Source organism: Barbus barbus (assembly GCF_936440315.1).
Source record: "Barbus barbus genome assembly, chromosome: 46".
NCBI classification, from domain to species: Eukaryota; Metazoa; Chordata; class Actinopteri; order Cypriniformes; family Cyprinidae; genus Barbus; species Barbus barbus.
In genome coordinates this window covers 23980315-24002798 of record NC_136724.1, presented here as the reverse complement: position 1 = coordinate 24002798, position 22484 = coordinate 23980315, and the positions used below count along the sequence as shown (strand labels likewise).

Here is a 22484-nt window from a genome sequence, read left to right as displayed (position 1 = left end):
AAATAACATAAATGTCTCGTATTTGAATGCATGAAATAAAACAAATGTGTATCTTCAATGTAATGTAAATGTCCAGTATTTTGAATGCATGAAATAAAATGCTAAACCCATCCAGAGAGATTCTTTACATTTGCAGTACCAAGAGTTGAGCTACTGTAAGTAAACTAAAACCCACGACTGATAACTAAATCACAATGTCATACAAACAAAATATAACAACATCCCCATGTGAAAACACAAATGCACATGAGAGAGAGTCTGATTGGGTGCATGCAGCTGCCCTGTCGGCTGTCTGCGGGCCAAAACTGTTGCCATAGCAGCACATTGTTTCGGTCACCTGCACAAAGGCGAGCTGTGGGGGTCACATGTTCAATCACACGGTGTGGCATTGTTCCTGAGAGCTGCTGCTGCCACTGTTGCCCTGGTGCAAACCTCACTTCAGAGTCACAAATATGAGAGCGACGGCGGGCTGCGCTGCTCAAAGGTTAATTAGAGACTAAATTAACATCAGCTCTTGTAAACATGACATATTCCTAAATTGCTGCTGTAGATGCTTGCAGAGATTGCGTGGGGTTTGACTGCAAAACTCACCGGCACTGATTTTGTACTCAATGCACATTGTGCTTCACACTGAAATACAGCATTTATGCATGACTATAACAGTGATGTTTGGATTAGAAAACTAGTTAGTTTAGAGCGAGATCAGATCACCTTCCCTCTGGCTGTGTTTACAGACACGCATCTGTCACCGCACTCATAAAATACTGTAATCTGGAGGTTTGGGAACAGTAAGATCTCTTCTGCTCACCAAGGCTGCGTTTATTTGATCAAAAATGCAATAAAAATGTGAAATATTATTCTAATTTAAAACAGCTGTTTTCTATGTGAATATCAGTTAAACTGTAATTTATTTCTGTGATGCGCAGCTGTATTTTCAGCATCATTACTGCAGTCTTCAGTGTCACATGATCTTCAGAAATCATAATAATATACTGATTTACTGCTCAACAAACATTTCTGATTATTATCAATGTTGAACACAGTTGTGGAAACTATTTTTCAAGATTCGTAGATGAACAGTTAAAAAAAACAGCATTTACTGTTTATTAGTGTCACTTTTAATCAATTTAATGCCAGGGTTATAGTAAGTAAATAAATAAATAAATAAAAGCCAATATTTATAATTTTCAATTGGTTTAACTTAATGTACTACACAGACTAAAACTAAAACTGAAATAAAATGAATTAAAACTAAAATAATTAAAATGAAAACAGAAAATACAAAAATAAAATGAATTAAAAATTATTTCAAAGTTATTTTAGTATCACTTTTTACTAATATTTTAAATTATTTATTTATTATTAATTTCGTTTTAGAAATTAATGAAAGTTTTAGAAATATTTCTCGTGTTTTTGTAATTTTTCTTTTTTTTTTTTTTTCCCCCATATAGTCTATATACAATTTTGACTACTACTAGTAACTAGCTGAAATAAAGTAAGTTATAACCCTGATGAAAACTATAATAGTAAATATTAAATAACACTAATGCATCCTTGCTGAATAGAAGTGTTTATTTCTTTAAAATTTCTTGCTGACCTCAAGCTTTTGAACCGTGTGCATTTGTTGACATTTATTTGCACAAGTGCTGTTATTTTTAGCCGCATTATGCTTAATATTAATCGATAAATTACACAGTAAAGTCTTTAAATGTGTGCTTGAAGTGCATTCAAACAAATATACAATATAAAACAATTACAGTATTGATTAGCTACAAAGATGAAGCCATAAAGCTCACAGAACACAGAGCCGAAGCGTGTCTGTGATTTTCTGCTGAAGTCAGTGTGGCTCTGTCTCAGTTAGACGTCACAAATACGCACTAGGCCTGCTAATAGGTGACCCGCTGCTCCGGTTACATTTCCTCTGTGGATCACAGTTTCCAAGACAGTGTTAAGTTCCCTTGATAAGACTGTAAACTGTAAATTATTCGTAAGCCTCTTGCTGACTTTTCAATAATTACGTTTGGCGCTGAAGCCCAGAGGTCACAGGAGAGGTGACCTTTCAGAGAATCTCCATCTTTGTTTTTCATGAGTTACGTCTCACAGACAGTCTCATGTTAACATTCGTTTTAATGCACGAGCCAACATGAACTAACATCTTAGTTAATAAAACATTTTTTAATTATTTGTTCATGTTAGTTCCAGTGTTATTACAGTATCACTGAGATACTGTACCAATATAGTTTTTAAAATTATTACTGCATTTTTTTTTCATTTTAATTTTAATTTGAGCAAAGGTTTTAGTAATTTTGTTGTGTGTTTTTGCCATTATTATTAGTAATATATGTTTTATTAAATTTATTTCAGTTTTAGTAATTTTACTATATCAAGTTAAACTGAGAAATGCTGCTGAAATAAATTAAGTTTAAGCTTTTAAAATATTTTATTTTATTTCAGTTAATGTTTATTTACTTTAGTTTGTTTTGTTTTAGTTTCAGTGTAGTTTTAGTTAACTATAATGACCCTTAACTAACAAACAGATACAACATTTGATTTAAAAATAAGTATAATTACAAGTATAATTAATTATAATTATAAGTATAATTAAAAATAAGCATAAGTACAATTAACTAAGATAAAATTATGTGCTTTTAGTAATGTTTTGAAATGAAACTGTTTTTATTATTATTATTATTATTTTATTTAGCTTACTGTTAACTATTACCACATAATCAGTACTTATTACTTTTGGACAGACATATTTTCTGCATTCGTTTTCTTTACAATAATTTATAGCATTATCTATTTTTTCCCCAAGCTAGTCTATTTTTTGTTACCACCCATTTCAGATAAATCCAGCTCTAAATGAAAACAAAACTGTGTTGGTCACTTAGATGTCAGTCAAACAGTCTCTTCATGTTTAAGTGGACGATTCTTGGCCAGAATATCAGAAAATTATTCATCTAGAACTATTTAAAAGATCCGTCTGTAAAAAACACTGATGTTATGGACAGAAGCAGCTATTTTGGGCCGTTAGATCCAGCAGCGCAGGGACGCTTGAGTGGTTAATGTCTCAGGACACGGACCAGCATCATCTACTTACGTTAGATCAGGAGTAAAACACCCTGAAGGAGATTTCTGGGATGTCTCAATGGTTTCTCCATCAATGAGGTTAAATGGAGATTGTGTCTAAGATGTGTGTCTCTTAGAGGTTTTATAGAGAGAGTGTCTCAAACTGTGCTCAAAGCCTGCATTCAAAGGTCAGAGACCTCATTATGAACTCTTCACATTAAATTTAGTCACTAACTGACTCATACTGTTTGATTTCTCCCATTGAGAAAAAAGTCGAAACTTAGAAAAACATATTTGAAAACTAGCAAGTCATATCTCAATATGAACTCAAATACTTCTGAATAAATATTTGAGACAAACATGAGAAAGTCTGAAATCAAGTCAAATATCTCAGTATGAACACAAATATTTCTCAGAACTTTGAGACAAAGAACACAATAAAAGGGTTGAAATCGAGTCAAATCTCAATATGAACTCAAATATTCCTCATTACAGTTTTTAAACAAAAAACGAAGTCTGCAATCAAACCAGATCTCATTATGAACTTCTGTACATTTTTGAGAACTTAAAAAAAACAAAGCCTACAATCCTGTCAAGTCTAAATATTAACTCATCAAATGTATGAGACAAAGCTGAGAACTCAAAGCCTGCAATCGGGTCAGAACTCAATATGAACGCAAATATTTCTCAAATTTCTGAGACACAATTGAGAGCTCTAAACCAAAATCTGAGACAAAGTTGATTACTCTAATGAAACCAAAGTCTGCAATCAAATCAGGTCTCAGTATGAACTCAAATATTTCTCAATGCATTTTTGAGACAAAGTTGAAACTTATAACCCATTTGAGAGCTCTCTGGGAAACAGAAGTGTGTTATTGGGTCACTAGCTGAAGAGAAGCACCATGTTTTGGTCCTTCGCTTGTATTTTTAAGCAGCGCTGTTGTGTTGTGATGTCAGATGGCTGTTTCATTGATCAGGAAGTTTGTGTTTAGTGATTCGCAGTCACAGATCTGGTGTCAGAAAGCAGGCCTGTGGACCGTGACGAGCGAGAAACCCGCCGTGATGCAGGTGACCCAGAATCCCACTGAAAGCAAGGCCAAAGATCAATGTGTTATTTTAACTACTGTAAAATCAAAGCTTCCAGCTCCGAGTCCAGTGAACTCACACAGCGCTGGTCAATACTGGAGCTTCACACGGCCTGGACAAATGAACTTCAAACTCTCGTACAGTCAGATATCATACGAAAGAGGGAACATTACAGTAGAGCAAGTGATACTGAACCAAATCCACAGTATGAGTCAATTACTGTATATATATATATATATATATATATATATATATATATATATATATATATATATATTAATTCTCTGATTAATAAAAAGTGAAAAAGAACAGCATTTATTTACAAAATAAATTTTGTGTTACAATATACAATGCTATTCAAAGGTTTGGGGTCAGGACATTTTTTCTTACAGTTTCTTTTTTTTTTTTAATACTTTTATTCAGGAGGGATGTGTTGAATGAATAAAAAGTCATAGTAAATACTTGCATTGTTAGAAATGATTTCCATTTTGAACAAATGCTGCTCTTTTTAACTTTGTATTCATCAAAGAATCAAAGAAAAAAGTATCACGTTCCAAAAAACAATATGAAGCAGCACAACAGCTTCAACACTCATAATAAATCAGCATATTAGCATGATTTCTGAAGATCATGTGACACTGAAGACTGGAGAAATGATGCTGAAAATACAGCGCTGCATCACAGAAATATATTAGATTTTGAAGTATATTAATTATTATTAGTGTATATATATATATATATATATATATATATATAGAGAGAGAGAGAGAGAGAGAGATAGACAGATAGATAGATATTACTTTTTTTTCAGTTTTCCCCACATCAATATATATAGAGTTGCATGACAAGAGAAGTAAACTGAAACAGGAAAAGCTATAAAAGCCAAGAATCTCACTGAAATATTTCTCAATAATTTTGTGATTTTAAGGTTAAATATATTTGAGAAACTCTATGAGGTTTTCTATGAAAAGCAAAGCAATCAGTTTTGAACTTAAATAAATAAATAAGAGGGAAAAAGTTCTAAATAAATAATAACAATAAAATGAATGAATAAATAAATAAATACCGCTGCATGACAGGAAAAGTAAACTGAAGCAGGCAGAAGACAAACTCAGCTTAATATCAGAATAAAAAAATAAAAAAAGCATTTGTTAAATGTCAGCCTTTGATTTGGGTCACAGTATCTGTTGTGACAGAAACAGCATGAGAGCTGGATCCAGAGAGATTCAGAGATTTTAGGAGGTTACCGGGTGTCATTTCAGAGAAGCTACAGGAGGACGACACTGGTCATAAGCTCCAGTCTTATTTTAATATTATTTACAGAATATTTTGAATTAGGTTTTATTTGTATATTTTCATTTTTCATTTTAGTTAGGGTTAAAATAATTTAGCTTTGTGTTTTTTGTAATTTTTATAATATAAAAAAAAAGGTTTAATTTATTTTTATTTTAGGTTTTATATATATTTTTGATTTTAGTGCTTGAACGTTGACTTATTTTAGTTAATAATTGTTGTTTTTTTAGTTTCAAGTTTTTCATTTTATATTTTAATTTTCATAAACGATAATAACCTTGCACCCTCAAGTCACTGTGGCCCGGTTTCACAGAAAGAGCCAGGACTAGGCGTTAGTTAAATTAGGATATTTAAGCAGCTTTTATAAAAATGCTTTAGAAATAAATGTTACTGGTGTGCATCTTGAGACAAAACAATGGGACTGACATATTTTACGATCTGTCAGTGCAAGTTATTTTCAGTTGAGACAGCTAAAACATGCATTTTAGTCTGGGACTAGACTTACAGTAAGCCTTGTTTGTGAATCCGAGGGTAAATGATATTCGATGTAAATCTGTTGGATATTTGCATCAGTTTTATCATCGCTCACTAAAGTCCCAGCCCTTTTCTCCCCACCTCACCCGAGCCACAATAAACTGCAGTATGCTCGTATTCTCCTCACACAATGAGGGTTGCCCTCTCTGCAGGAAAGCCAAGGACCCACAGAGGAATAAATCACAGCTCGGCCACCAGCGTGGCATTTCAATATGTGAGATGAGACGCTCTATCAGCTGGCCTTGAATCCACAGCACCATCCAGGGGCTTCACGTCCGGTTCAGAGGGGTTACAAAAACAAGCGTGATGCATTTGATCCCGTTTCACGCTGAAAATAATGAGTGGATTCCACCTGAGCCCGGCACATTTACCTAATCAGCCAGTTTGTGGGCTCATTGATGTGGCTGTTGGACTAATTCTGCTACTTCAATGCATTTTTTCATGTTGCATTTCTAAAACACAAACTGTACATGTGACTGCAAAGACGCTAACATTCATTCCCAGCACCTCAGGCCAAGAAAATAATAAGCTGTGCTCTCTGGACGCGGTTAAGCATGGCGAGTGCCGTCAGGTTTAAAGGGCAGAGGAAGCCGTGCCGGTTTGTTGTGGTTCTGATGTGGCAGGTGGAGCTCACCTGAGGATGAGGAGGAGGTGTGTGAGAGCAGCAGGAGGCCTAACACACTCACACACACACACACTTCCCATCACCTGCGCTGACTCATCCTGCAATTATCCTGAAAAAAACAGGTTATTTGAATTCATGGAATTGTGACTCAAGCGTTTCTGGAAGAATCTGCTACAATTAGAGTTCAGACTGAAGAGGCTTTAAAGCTTTTGCCTTAATATGGTGAAATATTTGACCTGAGGACATGGAGGATGATTCAATGTGTTTTAAATGAAGTGGTGATGGACAGACAGAGAGACGGATGGATGAATGGATAGATACAGAAGAATGGATGGATAGAATGACAGAAGTACAGATGAATAGATCGATAGATATGATATATTGAACGACAGATAGATGAATGTATAGATAAGTGAACAGTAAGTAAATAAAGAAATAAATTTGATTCCAAAGAACTGTTCATGAGAACTGCAGCAGATACATCTCACACATAATCAAACAGATGAGCATTGCAGAACTGCCTCTATCAACACTGCCTCCTTTCATCATTTTTTCTCTCTCTTCTAATTTAGTCTTCATGAAGACCTCCCCTCCAATTAAGAGCACCAATCATTTACATTCATTAGCAGTAAGTCGCAGCGGTGTGGCTCTGGAACCCTGAAGTGGCCCTCAAGAACACGTTCCTCTCGCTGCTGCATCTGAGCCTGTTATAATGGAGGGCGGAGCCTCGTGATTGATGCTCCTCCGGTTTATCTGGAGCTCCATACAGTCGGAGCAATAACACTCTTTAGAGCCACTTGAGGCCTCGCTAATGAAATAATGCACTCCAGAAAACATTAAGAGCCCATGAAAGCTAATGACGCCATTGAGTTTCAACACAGGAGGAGCTTCTGATAAAATACCAGCACAGCACAATCTGCCAGATAAATGACCGTTTCTGTGGGTTGCTAAGCAAACGTCACTGCTATGATTGCTCAAATGGAGAGTTAATGACCTCTAGTATTACTGTAAGCATTAAAGTTGTGTGTGTCATCTTACAGCATTTGTGCTGCAGACAAGCCACCTAAAAACTATACAGAAGACCTTAGCAACATCCTAGCAACAACAACAAACACCTAAGCAACCCCCTAGCAAGCACTCAGAACACCTAATCAATCACCTACTGTAGAAACCTCCCAGAACACCTTAGCAACCTCCTAGCAACCACTCAGAACACCCTATCAACTGCCTACTGTGGAAAACCTCCAAAAACACCTTACACCGTGTCTACACTGGACGTGACAGTTGTTGTGTCGTGTCGCACCGCAACAGCTAAAGTCTGTCTACACTGGATGCGACAAAGCGACCGTTGAAAATCATTTGAAATTTAAATAGATAAATAGAATAGAACGTCATGCCGCAGCCAGTGTAGACAGCATCACTGTTTATAATGAGTTCTATAGTGTCGCATCCAGTGTAGACACAGTGTTTGCAACCACCCAGCAACTATCCAAAACATACTAGCAACCACCTACTGTAGAAGCTTTCCAGAACACCTTAGCAACCTCCTAGCAACCACTCAGTACACCCAAGCAACTACCCACTGTAGAAACCTCACAGAACACCTTAGGAACCTCTTAGCAACAGCCCAGAACACCCTAGCAACCACCTACTGTAGAAACCTCCAAGAACACCTTAGCAACGCTTCAAAAAAAAGGACCTAAACAAACAACCGAGATGAAGTGAATCCATCGAGATCAAATGGATTTAATTTTTAATGAACTGAAGTCGCTGGATCATCACAAACAGTGAGCAGAAATTTTTGATGATGTTATATAACGTCTCCATGATATATGATTGTGGTCACAGGGCAAATCCCGTGTGTGTTTTAGATGAAGTCCGCATTCCCTCAGGACGCTGTTTCCGAGTTACGCTTCATTAGCTGGGAAGGTGACGCATCTAAGCGAGGATTATGAGCTGGGTTTTTCTCGCCGCTACACCTGCCCACTTACACACACTTAAAATACACACAGAGAGAAGGACTCGTCGTGTGATGAAGAGGATCCGTGAGCTTGTTCTGCAGGTATCTGAGGTGCTGCATGTCTCACATGCCTCGATGAGAAACACAAAAGAGCTCCCACACTGACCCGACACACCGACCATGGCCTAAAAATACAGCCTTACCTCAGACTGCTGAGCGGCATTATCATACGCTACCTCTGACTAAACAACAGGTGGCAAATGTGTCCATCAGTCAAAGGCTCCACACAATACACAAACCTGACTTATATTGCATGTATTAATACTTTCATTCAGCAAGGATGCATTAAATTGCATCCTTAAAAATCAAAAATTGCATTAAAAATCAAAAGTAACATTTATAATGTGACAACAGATTTATATTTTAAAAAAAATGCTGCTCTTTTGAACTTTCTATTCATCTGTGGATACTGAATAAATAAAATGCATCACGGTTTCCACAAAATTATTGAGCAGCACAACTGTTTTCAACATGGATAATAATCAGAAATGTTTGTTGAGCAGTAAATCAGTATATTAGTATGATTTCTGAAGATCATGTGACACTGAAGACTGGAGTAATGATGCTGGAAATACAGCTGCAGATCACAGAAATAAATTACACTTTAACACATATTCATGTAGAAAACAGTTATCTTAAATTGTAATAATATATCATATTTTTCATGTATTTTTAATCAAATAAATGCAGCCTTGGTGAGCAGAAGAGACTCAGTCAAAACATTTAAAAAATCTCACTGAACTCAAACTTTTGAATAGTCTAGCAATAAATTAATGTAATCTCACTTATTCTGTCTTATTCTGATCATGACTTCTCAACAATCTCTTTTTTTAATTACTTTACTGCAATAAATCTGGAAATTAAACTGAACGAGTCCAAAATTCTTCAATCTAAATAAAAATAAGTAAACGTAAACAAAATTATAGTACACTAAATATTCTGTCTCGACTCTGATTCCCCAAAGATTTCCTCCCAGTTGTCCGTCTAGTTGTTGGAGTCGATTAGCTCCAATCTACAGTAACAGATGTTCAGCGAATGACCTTTGACCCCGCAGACACTTGCTGTTTGTCTAAGTGAATCAGCTGTGCTTTTGGCAGATGTTACAGCAGCCATAACAATCAAAGCAAAGCAAAGATTCTTCCTATCTAAGAGTTTTTGGTCTTTTGTTTGTGAATGTGAAACAGCACCTAACAACTTCTTTTTTTAGCTAACAGTGTTAGCCTGTATTAACCACAAACAAAGACACTTTACTATGACTGTTCTCTCTTTCTCTCCTGTTCTGCATTTTTCTGCATTGTTATGATAAACTGATTGTGATTTACTGTGATTTATTGTGATTTTAGTGTCTGCTAAATGAATTAATGTAAAAAAATGTACATCATGTCAGCAGCAAAACTATCTTCAAAGTGAATAAAAGTCATACAATTAATAATAACTTTTAAGAGAGTCACTGTATTAGCATTTCACCATTTCATAAAAACTATCATCATATAATCATATACACACAATAACTTCAGGATCATCACTTCACCACAACCCGTCAAAATAAACGTTTGGTTTAATTTGAAGAAATTGTAACAGAAATACTATATATTACTACTGCACAATAAAATATACTTCTCAAAGTAATAATAATAATAATAGAATTTATTTAAAAACACATAAACTCCAGGTCTTCACTACAACCCGCCAAAATAAAAGTTTGATCTAACTTGAAGAAATTATGACAGAAATATATTACTATCGCAAAGGAAAATGTATTATTTAAAGTACTACTACTACTACTAATATTTATTAAAACATGATTTTTTAAAGAAAATCACACAAATTTTCATCCATGTCTTAATTTAAAAAGTAAACTTGCAAAAACATTTTAAAAATAAATAAGTAAAAGGAACTATTATTATATTTTACATTTTTAATGATTATATTTTCATTTGATTAAATTGTAAAAGATTAACTAAATAGTTTGTTTTATAAATTAATTTGATTATGGATGTTTTTGATAGTAAACACAAATAAAGGTGCAGTCATGCAAAGAGAAAAATACCAATAAATAAATGAAAAAAAAAAAAAATAAATTTAGGACATAAAGCATGGCATTAAAATCTCTGAACAAAAAGTTGTCCATGTCTACATGTAAACATAATGTTACTCTTCCATCTTCCATTTCCAAACAAAAAGCCCGACCCAGAATCCCCCTTTACACCTGTGAGATGTTTAAATGGCATCCAAACTGTGGACACACACACACACACACACACACACACAGCTGAAGAGAGCTGAAACCCTAGATCCTGTTACACACACTATCAGGAGGTGACAATCACAGGCGGCTCATGAGAACAAGCGTTTTCTCCCTAAAAGGGCAGGATGATGCTGACGGACGCTCAGAGCAAACGCTGGCCGCTCACTGAGACAGACAGAACGTAAACTCTCAGATATAACGTTTCTCAAACACTCACTGAGCTTCAGTCTAAAGAATGACATATAAGAATAAGAAGAGCTGCGGGAGCCGTTACGATCAGCACTAAATATCACAGTCGTGGGTGAGACTGACATGCAGAAATTGGGAGTTTTGTTATTTTATATTTGTTGCTTCCCAGGCTGGGAAGTCCAAAAAAGAATCAGTTTCAATGAATTTAAAAATCTAATATTCAGTAATTCTTTAAAATCATTAATGAAAAGTGGAAACAGAACAAAAATGCAAGTCAATACAGAGGCCAGGGTTATTATATTTAACTCAAACTAAACTGTAAAACATTTTCATTACTTGAAATAAAATAAATGCTAAATTCTCATTTTCATGTAGTTGATGTAAAAACGAAAATACAAACATTTTGTAAAATTTAAGTTTAAAATTAAAATGACAACAAAAATGATAAATTAAAAATTCTAAATATTAGCAAAAACTATAATAGTATCTCAGTTATACTAAAATATATTTAATAAACTTATTTGAAAGAAGTCCCTTCTGCTCACCAAGGCTACATTTATTTGATTACAAATACAGCAAAAATTGTGAAATATTATTACAATATAAAATAACTGTTTCCTATTGTAATATATTGCAAACTGTAATGTATTTCTGTGATGCGCAGCTGTATTTCCAGCATCATTACTCCAGTCTTCAGTGTCACATGATCTTCAGAAATCATAATAATATACTGATTTACTGCTCAACAAACATTTCTGATTATTATCAATGTTGAACACAGTTGTGCTGCTCAGTATTTTTGTGGAAACCGTGACACAGATGAACAGAGAGTTCAAAAGAAAAGCATTTAATTAAAATATAAATCTTTTGAAACATTATAAATGTCTTTACTGTCACTTTTGATCAATTTAATGCATAGTGTGCATTCTACTGGTCATATTATTCAATATTTGTGTTATGATTATTATAGCATTGCACTGCAACAAACAAACATTAAACTCTACTGAACTCAATTGTGGGTCATGACTCTGGTGTTGTTCCCTCAGTAGTGTGCTCTTCATCAGTCACTCGTGAGGCTCAGGACAGCGCAGCAGCTCGGCGGGTTTTGGATCAGAGTTATGGATTTGTCAACACAACCCAGATCTGATAACATCAATTTCAGCTCTTTGAATAATTCTGATTATCCACACAGGTGCATCGATCCCAGCGTGTCCATATCCATCTGGAGTGATGAAGGACTCCACACACACACACACACACACACACACACACACACACACACACACATGCTAAGAATAGGCTGCCCTGATCTATTCACCTGAGCTTTTACAAACCAGCCCAGCATCAGCAGTTTCTGTTCTCTGAGATCTCTCTGCGTCTCACCTGCACACTTCCACCCAATGACCTACAAACACAAACAGCAGCTCGCTCACATCGTCTGGCTGTAATTCCCGAACATAGCGTCTCGTGATGCCTGCTATTCACATCAAACGCACTTCAGACAACGTTTAATGACATAAATGCTTGAATAATACAGCGTGAATAAACATTTAACGCACTACAGGAGCAGTTCAGCCATGTTTGATCTTTTGGCTGTTCATTCATGTACAAATGAAGATTTATGAGGGGTTTAGAGGCTCTCTCACATTACAACAGCTAAGACAGATGGTATGATGGCATTTCAAATCCCAGAACAAACACATGCAACCGGCACACTATAAAACCAGTGTGATTTAATAGCTTTTAAAACCTCGTAAAGAAATGTCCAGGTCGTATTTCATGCCAAAACAAAAGTAAGAAATTAAGGAAAAGTAAGCCTTTTATTATTATTATTTTGTCATTATCTGCATGAAAATTTCCCCCCAAAATTCTCAAAAAAATTATCATTTAATATAATGTGATGTTAAAAATAATCTTATTCAGATGCCTTAATTAATTATTAATTAAAAATGATTATTAAATTATAATTTATTTAAATAAAAACTCAATTATAATTGACTTTAGTTAAAAATAAAATAAAATAGAGTTTGGTTATAACATTTTGCAAAACAATAAGATAATGTGATGATTTAAGCAGCACAAAACACACAGCACACACAAATAATGCATAAATGTCCATTTTTGATTTTTTTTATATCTATATAAATATTTTTTTGGAATGAAATAAATTGTAAGGTAAGAAATTACATTTTGCATTAATAAAAGTAAGCCTTTTTTATTATTTTGACATTATTTATGTGAAAATTTCACCCAAAATTCCCATTTAAAATAATCTAATTTTTATTAATAATACATTAATATTACAGTAATAATAATCCTCTTTTCCAGATTAATTAAAATTCAACATGAATCAGTTCAAAGCACTGCAAAGTATAATGATAAATTCTTGTTTATTTATTATTATTATTATATGATAAATCACAACAAATGAGGGAAGTAAAGTAAATAATACCTGTCATGAAGGACAGAGACACAGATGGAGACATTTCAGTTAATAACATGATTTTATCAACACTGCTCAGAATTAAATGTATTTAAAGGATATATTCTGCATTTCTCTCGTCCACCAGTGCACATGGATTATTTTCACTAAGCGTGCCGCAATGCATTCTGGGATTGTTGCCTTTGCAAGAAAAGACACAAACATCTTAAAATACTGATGTTTGATGCCTTAAAATACTACCTAGGTAGGCAGCTCACTATATTTGGATCTCAGACTGAAAAATCCACGTGCATCTTGAGTTCAACGCTCAAAACAAATCAACCACCAGAGCGTTTGCAATTCAAATGCATTGTGTACAAATTTAAAACGCATTACCCAACATACTATGCATCACGCCCTCCGGCCCTTGTAAATTCTTCCACAGTCTCTAAGTGACCAGTCAGAATGATCTAAAAATATCAATGGTGTAACAAAGGTACAACTATTTGACCTTTAACTGCTGTATGCAAATGAAATCATGCAGGAAAGATCGGGTGGCAATATTCGAGCGACGCCACGCATCCGCAGCCTTTCTGAAATGCTCGTCAGTGCAGCAGAGATGATCCTTTCCGACCGGCAGCGGCACAATCATTAGTCCGACACCGAGGACGGAAAAGCCCTCGCACCGACAGACACGTGGCGTCTCACATTTGCATGTGTTAATCGCTCCAGTGAAACTGCTTCCATCTGCACCAAACCCTCACTTATGCAATATTAATATCTTCTAAACAGGCCTAGATGCAATGAACACTTATTTTACAGTGTGCACACCGTCTACAGGCTGATAAAATGTAAAAACTGTAACTTGAATGCAATGCAAGTCGCTTTGGATAAAAGCGTCTGCTAAATGCATAAATGTAAATGTCTAGATGGAGAAGTCTCACAGGATTTGCGTTTGCAACTGAGCTCAGGGTTGATACTTGCATTTTCTGTGGGATTTTAACAGAAAAATTACACTACTATTCAAACGTTTGTGGGGGTTTAGTTCTGTTTTTCAGCAAATATGCATTAAACTGATCACAAATGACAGGAAATACATTTATAATGTTACAAAATACTTCTATTTTAAATAAATTATTTTCTTTTAATTTTTCGATTCATTAAAGAATCCTGAAAAATAAAATGCATCACAGTTTCCACAAAAATATTAACTGTTTTTAACATTGATTATAATAAAAATGCTTCTTAAGAAGCATATTAGAATGATTTCCGAAGGATGATGTGAAACTGTAGACTGGAGTAATGATACTGAAAATCCAGTTTTGATCACAGCAATAAATTACATTTTAACAGATATTCACACAGAACACAGCTATTTTAAATTATAAAATATATCACATTTTTACTGAATTTGTAAATAAATAAATGCATTGTAAAGTCACCGAGCTCAAACATTTGAATGCTGGAAACCTGTTCGGAGACAATCATTGTTTTTGCAATTCCATTCAGTGCCACTAGTGGCGCTAAAATCACATTTCAGCTTTAAACACATGCACAAACACTACAGGTTCAATCTCACATTGGGGGACCTAACAAAAAATTAAGATCAATTACCCATGAGCCACTGAGCCAAACAATTCACTCCAGATGCTCCAGGTGCAATTAGTTCACATGAAAACCGTTCACTAAATAACAAATGTATCACAGGTCTTTCAATAAACGCATGCACAGTAATGACCCATTAATCATATGAGTACGCATCCAAATCAAAATAAATAATTTTAATTACTCATCCATTTGTTTTTCGCATCATTTTGAACAACGCGGACGAGTTTCAAACAGAGTTCATGATGTAAGCGGTCTGAGTTAATTAGAGACGGTGTAAATATGACCCTCAGCAATAATAACGCATCAGCAGCGGTGCTTTATGAAACATGTCTGACATGAGCGTTCAGAGACACTTTAAACAGCCAATACAAACACGCGATTACATCCTGCCAGCATGCTTTCCCTAACGCTCATGCGCTGCTCCATTCACACAAACAAAACATCTGATCACAGGTCAAAAATTAACCTTACATCATTTCATTCTGATAACATTTTTAAAATTATATATAAAAATCTTAATAATTTTTATATATAATTTTATATATGATACAAAATCTAATTTTAGAATAAAATTCTTAATGTATAATTTATATAAAAATTATATATTATATATATATAACATACAAAAATTACTTGAAATAAAATAAATGTTAATTGAAAAAAAATTGCATTTTGCAAATTGCAATGTATTTTCATTTTTATTTAGTTTAACTTGTTTAACTATAATAACTCAAACTAAAACTGAATTAAAAATGAATAAAACACTTCATGGAATTATAAAGCAACAAAAAACTAATTAAAATAACAAAAACACACAACAAAATTACAAAAATGATAAAAACACAACAAAATTGCTAATATTTTTAACTAATATTTACATGAAGCAAAAATGATAAAAATAAAATAAAATTCAAAATATTAAAATAAAACCATAACAGTCTCTCAATGATACTAAAATAACACTGATTATATATATATATGCATGTGTGTAGTGTTATTTTAACAAATAAAATTAAATTAAAAGAAATCACATAAAATAAAAAGATCAAATTAAAAATCCAAATACTGTCCCTAAACAAATTCCTCGTATGTGCAAACATACATGGCAATAAAGCTAATTCTGATTCTGATTCTAATATATATATATATATATATATATATATACACACATATATGCTTGTTTTATTTTATTAACCTCTAAATTACTAGTTTTTAACCAATAATTTTTATATAACTTCTTCAAATCTTCAGATTCTTTCACTTAAAAATTTTAAGCTGCTTTGAGATGCAATGACATCAAAGAAACACCTCAAAAGCCTCACAAGATTCAGCTCACTTTGAGCCGCAGCATGAAGCCAGTGAGAGTAAAAAGAGCTCCAGCACTCACCACGAGGTTCCCGATGACCATCACCAGCATGAAGACCAGGATGCAGAGCGGCTGGCCTGCCACCTCCATACAGTCCCACATGGTCTCGATCCACTCTCCGCACAAAACCCGGAACACGATGAGGAACGAGTGGAAGAAGTCCTTCATGTGCCAGCGCGGCAGCGTACAGTCCTTGGAGATCTTGCAGACGCACGACTCGTAGTTCTTCCCGAACAGCTGCATGCCGACCACAGCGAAGATGAAGACGATGATGGCCAGAACCAGCGTCAGGTTCCCCAGAGCACCCACCGAGTTCCCAATGATCTTTATGAGCGTGTTCAGCGTCGGCCACGACTTCGCCAGCTTGAAGACTCGCAGCTGAAGGAGAAGAAGAAGAAGAGCTGTTTTCAATGATATTCAATATAAAACGCTCATAACAAAGCAATGCATCTTGAAAATTCTGCCGAGTTGCAAAAAAGGCCTGATATTACCTAATTGCATTATGCTGAGATTAAAAAAAAAAGTAGTTTCCATCACATGGTTTTTGATAAAATATTATTTTGTTAAAAAAATAACCAAAGCAGTCAAATGTCAAAAAGAAGTATTCAAAATTAATATAAATACATAAAAACTTTTAAAGAAGCATTGTAAATGAGTAAATAAACAAATAAATAAATAAATAGATAACTAAATAAATTAATTAATTAATTTTAAAGAAGCATTAAAAATGTAAATAATGTAAGTTTTTAAAGAAGTATTTTAAATGTATACAAATAAATAAATAATACGCACTTTTAAGGCTTTTAAAACTTTTAAAGAAGCATTGTATATAAATAAATAAATAATTTTAAAGAAGTATTCAAAATGTAAATAAATAATTACAGCAAGTTTTTAAAGAAGTATTCAAAATGTAATGAAACTTTTAAATAAGCAAACTTTTAAATAAGCACTGTATATAAATAAACATATAAATAAGCTTTTAAAGTAGTCAAAATTTATAAATAAATAAAGCATCCTTTATAGAAGTATTTAAAATATATACAAATAAATGAATAAATAAAGCTTTTAAAGAAGCATTATATATATATATATATATATATATATATATATATATATATATATATATATATATATATATATATATATATATATATATATACATAAACAAATAAATATATAAGCGTTTAAGAAGTATTCAAAATGTAAATAAATAAATGCATAAAAGCTTTTAAAGAAGCATTGTATATAAATAAATAAATGTATATAAATAGATCAATATATAAGCTTTTAAAGAAGTAAATTAATGTTTCATTTGGACATTCATATTAACATTTTTTAAATGTTTCAGAACATTCAAAAGTAACAATCCCATAATGTTTGAAAATGATACAACAGAATGTTCCCTTGACATTTCCATAACCAAGAACAAACATTTCTGAAACTAAAATTGGACGCTTTAAATGTTCAGAAATAACATTTTCATAACTTAATAAGAAAGTTAGAAAGATGTTCTTGGAATATACTTTTGTCAGCCGGGATTAAGGGCTTTTTAAGAATTATAAAAAAATACAAATACAGATGCAAATGAGCACGAGCTGAGTGAATCTGGAGCGTGTTTTACCAGTCTGAAGGAGCGCAGGACGGACAGACCCTCCACGTTGGACAAACCCAGCTCCATGAGACTCAGGCTCACGATCAGACTGTCAAAGATGTTCCAGCCCTGCTGAAAGTAATAATACGGGTCCAGAGCGATGATCTTCAGAACCATCTCAGCGGTGAAGATGCCTGTGAACACCTGAGAAGAACAGCAGCTGATTCACTTTCATGCATCTGACAGATGCTTTTATCCAAAGGGACTTGCACTAAATATCAATTTCAATGCAATCCCCGGGCAATCAAATCCAATCAAACTGTTTGAGATGCAAGAATCTTATTTTTATGTACATTATGTAAAGAAATATATACATATTGTGTAAAGAATGTATAAATAAATATATGCATGTGAATGGATGATGATCAGATCAGATCAGATCTCTGTGTGGAGCACAAAAATCTCACTGGATTATTACAATTAATGGCAAAATGAATGTAAACTGATATTTCCTACTGACACACACTACAGCAAAAGATAGAAATAACTGACTTCAAACCATTTTTAGCTGCTAACTAGTGTTCTAATTATTTTGGCCACCGCTGTATAAATAAATATATAAATAAATATATACGTCAATATATAAATCAATATATTTACATTAGTTTTTACAGATTGAGACTTGTTTGAAAAACATGGTAAATGTTGTGTGTGATATTCTTCATAGGATTTGAAATTTACAAATATATTTAAGTAATATTACATTTAAATAATAAATTTAAAAAAGCATTTTGAGTGCTTAATAGTCAAGCAAGTTCCATTTTCTTTATACAAAATATATTTTTTAAATATATTTTAAGTAGTGCTGTCAATCGATTAAAAAAATTAACTAATTAATCACAATTTTTTCCTGAAATTAATCGCGATTAATCCCACCTAACATTAAACTTTTTAAATCTACTTTTATATTGCAATAATTTCACATTTAATCTTCAAATTAATGTAGAAACAACATAAAGACGGTATATTTTTAATATTTGATTAATGGCATCTTTTTAATGAATGAAGGCCAGTATCACTGACACCAATATTGATGTCTCTATAAAATAATATTTTTTTCCCTAATATTTAACCATTGACTATTGCCATTCAACATTACAGTATAATTGAGAGCCATCAATTTTAATATTTATTAGACTTTAATAAAAATAACTTCTAATTTAAGTGAACTTTAAACAATTTTCTCATAAACACAGTATAACCAATGTCATATTTAGCTACCTATGCCCTTCAGCAAGTAGGAAATATACAGAAATTGAATAAAGTTATCAAACACTAAATTCTAAATTAAATACAGATGAGTCCTTAAAGCTATAAAGTTATTGATTTCCTTTTTTTTTTTTTGTTGTTCTTTGATGAACAGACATCACAGCAGCTGGGTTAATAGGTTATTTTGGCTGCTTTTTCTTTAAGAGCTGCCGAGGCGGATCTGACACGCATCGTGTTTTCTCTCAACTCACTTTACATTTTCTGACCCACTTCAGGTCTTAAAGTCTCTATTAATGATCTGACGAGTGTGTTAGATGAGTGAGAAAGTGCAGGACAGTTTTGAAAACCATTTCAGAGACATGTTCTTAAATGTGACTCATATATTTCACGCAAGCACAGTTTTAAGGCAGTTTTAATCACCTTCATGACTTAACTGACCACGACATTGCATGCACATCGTTTCTTTCGCGCTTTGATATGAAATGATAAAGGCTACAGCGTGCGGCAGCGCCTTTGTTCAGTACAGTACAGTTTCCGCACTCCTTTGACTCACGCCTGACGCTGAAGTGAAGTTGAAGCACGCGTCTGAAACACCTCCTATTTGAAATGCTCGTAAAGACGTTCTGTGACTAAATTAGCAAGAAAAAAGAGACAGAGGCAGCAGTTGTGAGTAGGGTGGCCAACACTAGCCCCGCCCCTGTGTTAACGCCGTTAAATATTTTTAACGCGTTAAACTGAAAAAATTAATCACCTGCGTTAACGCGCTAATTTTGACAGCACTAATTTTAAGTATATTTATTCTACTCAGAGTTGTTATTGTTATTTGAAATGAAATAAATTAAAAATACAGAAGAAAAAAACTGGAAAATGCTGAATAACTGAAATAAAATTTCTAAAACTGAAATAAAAATCAATTAAAGTTAAATAAAAAATAGAAAAAGCTACTAAAACAAAAGCACATAAGAAAAACACAAAAAAATTAAATATTAAATTTAGCAAATAAAATGGATTTTTAATCTGCTCATTTTTATTGTTAACTGAAACTATGAAACAGATATGACCTGCTAATTTTTTTTTCTTTCAATTTAATTTTCTACTTAATTTTTATGTTCTGCAGAGTACTATGCAATAATTGGCAGCAGCTGAAAGCAAAATTAAATTATGCAAAATATTTTAAAAAGCAAAGGGGGAAGGGGCGGGGCATGTGAGGGCGGTTTGGTCATGTTTTCTACAGCTGCTCTGTTTCTTGTTTCTGGGAGCCGAGCGTTTGGATGTGACTGCGATACGTGACACAGAGGAGTCAGTCCAACATCTGAGAGAAACACGGCCTGTGGAGATGAGCAGAGCCCCTAATTACTGCTTTAATCTCAACAATAAACCCAGATCTGGAGGAACATCCACGGCCTCTGTGAGGGTCAAGCTCGTGGAAACACGCTCAGCTCACAGTTCAGCCCACCAAAAAATAAATAAATGCATCAATGAATGAATGACTATATATATGAACGAATACATAAATAAGTAGGCAAGTTAATTTATGTAGCACATTTCATACACAGTGGTCATTTAAAGTGCTTCACAGAAAGAAAGAAAAAATAGTAATCATAAAAAGTTTAATAAGAAATAAAAAAATACTTTAATGAATATTATAATAATGTTATTATTTATCAAATGAAATAACGTTAGACATTAAAAACACATTAAAATAAAAATGTAAATAAATAAAAAAAATTATTTTCAAGTTAATTAAACACACTGTGACTCTCATTAAATTCAAATTCAAATAAATTTGGAATGTTTTAAATTTTTGAATGTAATTATTTTTAATTAAACAACAAAATAAATACTACTATAATGTAGTAGTGCAACAAAAACTTTAATTTATTATAAATAACAAAATAAAAGTAATGAATTTATTATTTATTATATGAATGGGTAATTTATTATTATTGCTTAATTTATAATTCTCATTTCTGAATTGTAATTCTCATTAGCTTCTCTTTACTGTAATAATTATTATATTTAATCTTTTATGTAATATTTTTTTAGATTTACATTTAAATTCCAACATTTTATTTAAATTAAACTGCACAATAAATACTGATGTAGTGCAATTACATATAAATTTAAATAATCTAAAAAAAAAAAAAATTTTTACTAAATAACTGAATTTTACTAAAGCATTTTGGGCGCTTAATAGTTATCTAGGCTTCATTTTCTTTGTGTAAAATATAATTTCTTATTTCTTCTCATGTGATATTTTTCCAAACTCCTCTCAGTGAATGATTTGCTATCAGTGATGATGATGATGATGATGATGATCATAACAGACTGATCAGATGCATGAGGCACCAGCTCTCAAACACACATTCACATTCCCATTGCCTTGGCAACTAACTGAAATAAATCATTTAAAGTTCTAAAAGTTCTAAAACTGATAAATAAAATCTAAATAAAAATATATAAAAAACAAATGCTACTAAAAATGACAAAAGCACACAACAAAATAAAATTTTAAATTTAGCAAGCAATATAGATTTTAATTCTACTTGTGATTGTTAACTGAAACTATTAATTTAAATAATTCTGGAATAAAATAAAATGTAAATATAGACAAAAAATTTAGAATTCTGAACTATTTGAAATTAAATATGTTCAAAGTACTAAAAATACTAAAATTGAAATTTAAAAAATAATAAATGAAAGATATACAAAAATAGAAAAAGCACAACAAAACTAAAATGAAATATTAAATTCAGCAGTCAGGGTCTTGACACTGCAGACAATATGGATCTTCATTCTGTTCATTATTATTGTTAACTCAAAGTGAAATAAAGCTGAAATAAAATAAAATATAAATATTAGAAGAAAAATGTGAAATTATGCCTTGACAACTACCTAAAATAGTTATGTTGAAATAAAAATAAAGCAAAATAGAAATATTAAAAAAAAATATATATATTTAATTTATTTAATGTTTTAACAAACTTAAATGGGACAAAATCACAAAAATTAACAAAAATTAAAATTAAAACTGAAAATCGAAAAGTAATTCAAAATATTAATAAATACTATAATATTACATAAATACTAAAACAACAGATTCTACTCTTTGAGCATGAGATTTTACATTTATTTTTAGGGAATATAAGAGAAGTCACTCAAAT

At 32.7% G+C, this 22484-nt stretch overlaps 1 protein-coding gene across 1 annotated transcript in view; it reads right to left on the bottom strand.

Moving 5' to 3' along the window:
* Nucleotides 1–22484, bottom strand: part of LOC306865053 (sodium channel protein type 2 subunit alpha-like) — a 166897-nt gene that overhangs the window by 46869 nt on the left and 97544 nt on the right. Inside the window, exons 15-16 of the mRNA XM_079409403.1 lie at nt 18082–18255; nt 16482–16838 (exon numbers count right to left, since the gene is read on the bottom strand). Coding sequence (XP_079265529.1) covers nt 16482–16838; nt 18082–18255 — 531 coding nt within the window. The remainder of the gene's footprint in view (nt 1–16481; nt 16839–18081; nt 18256–22484) is intronic.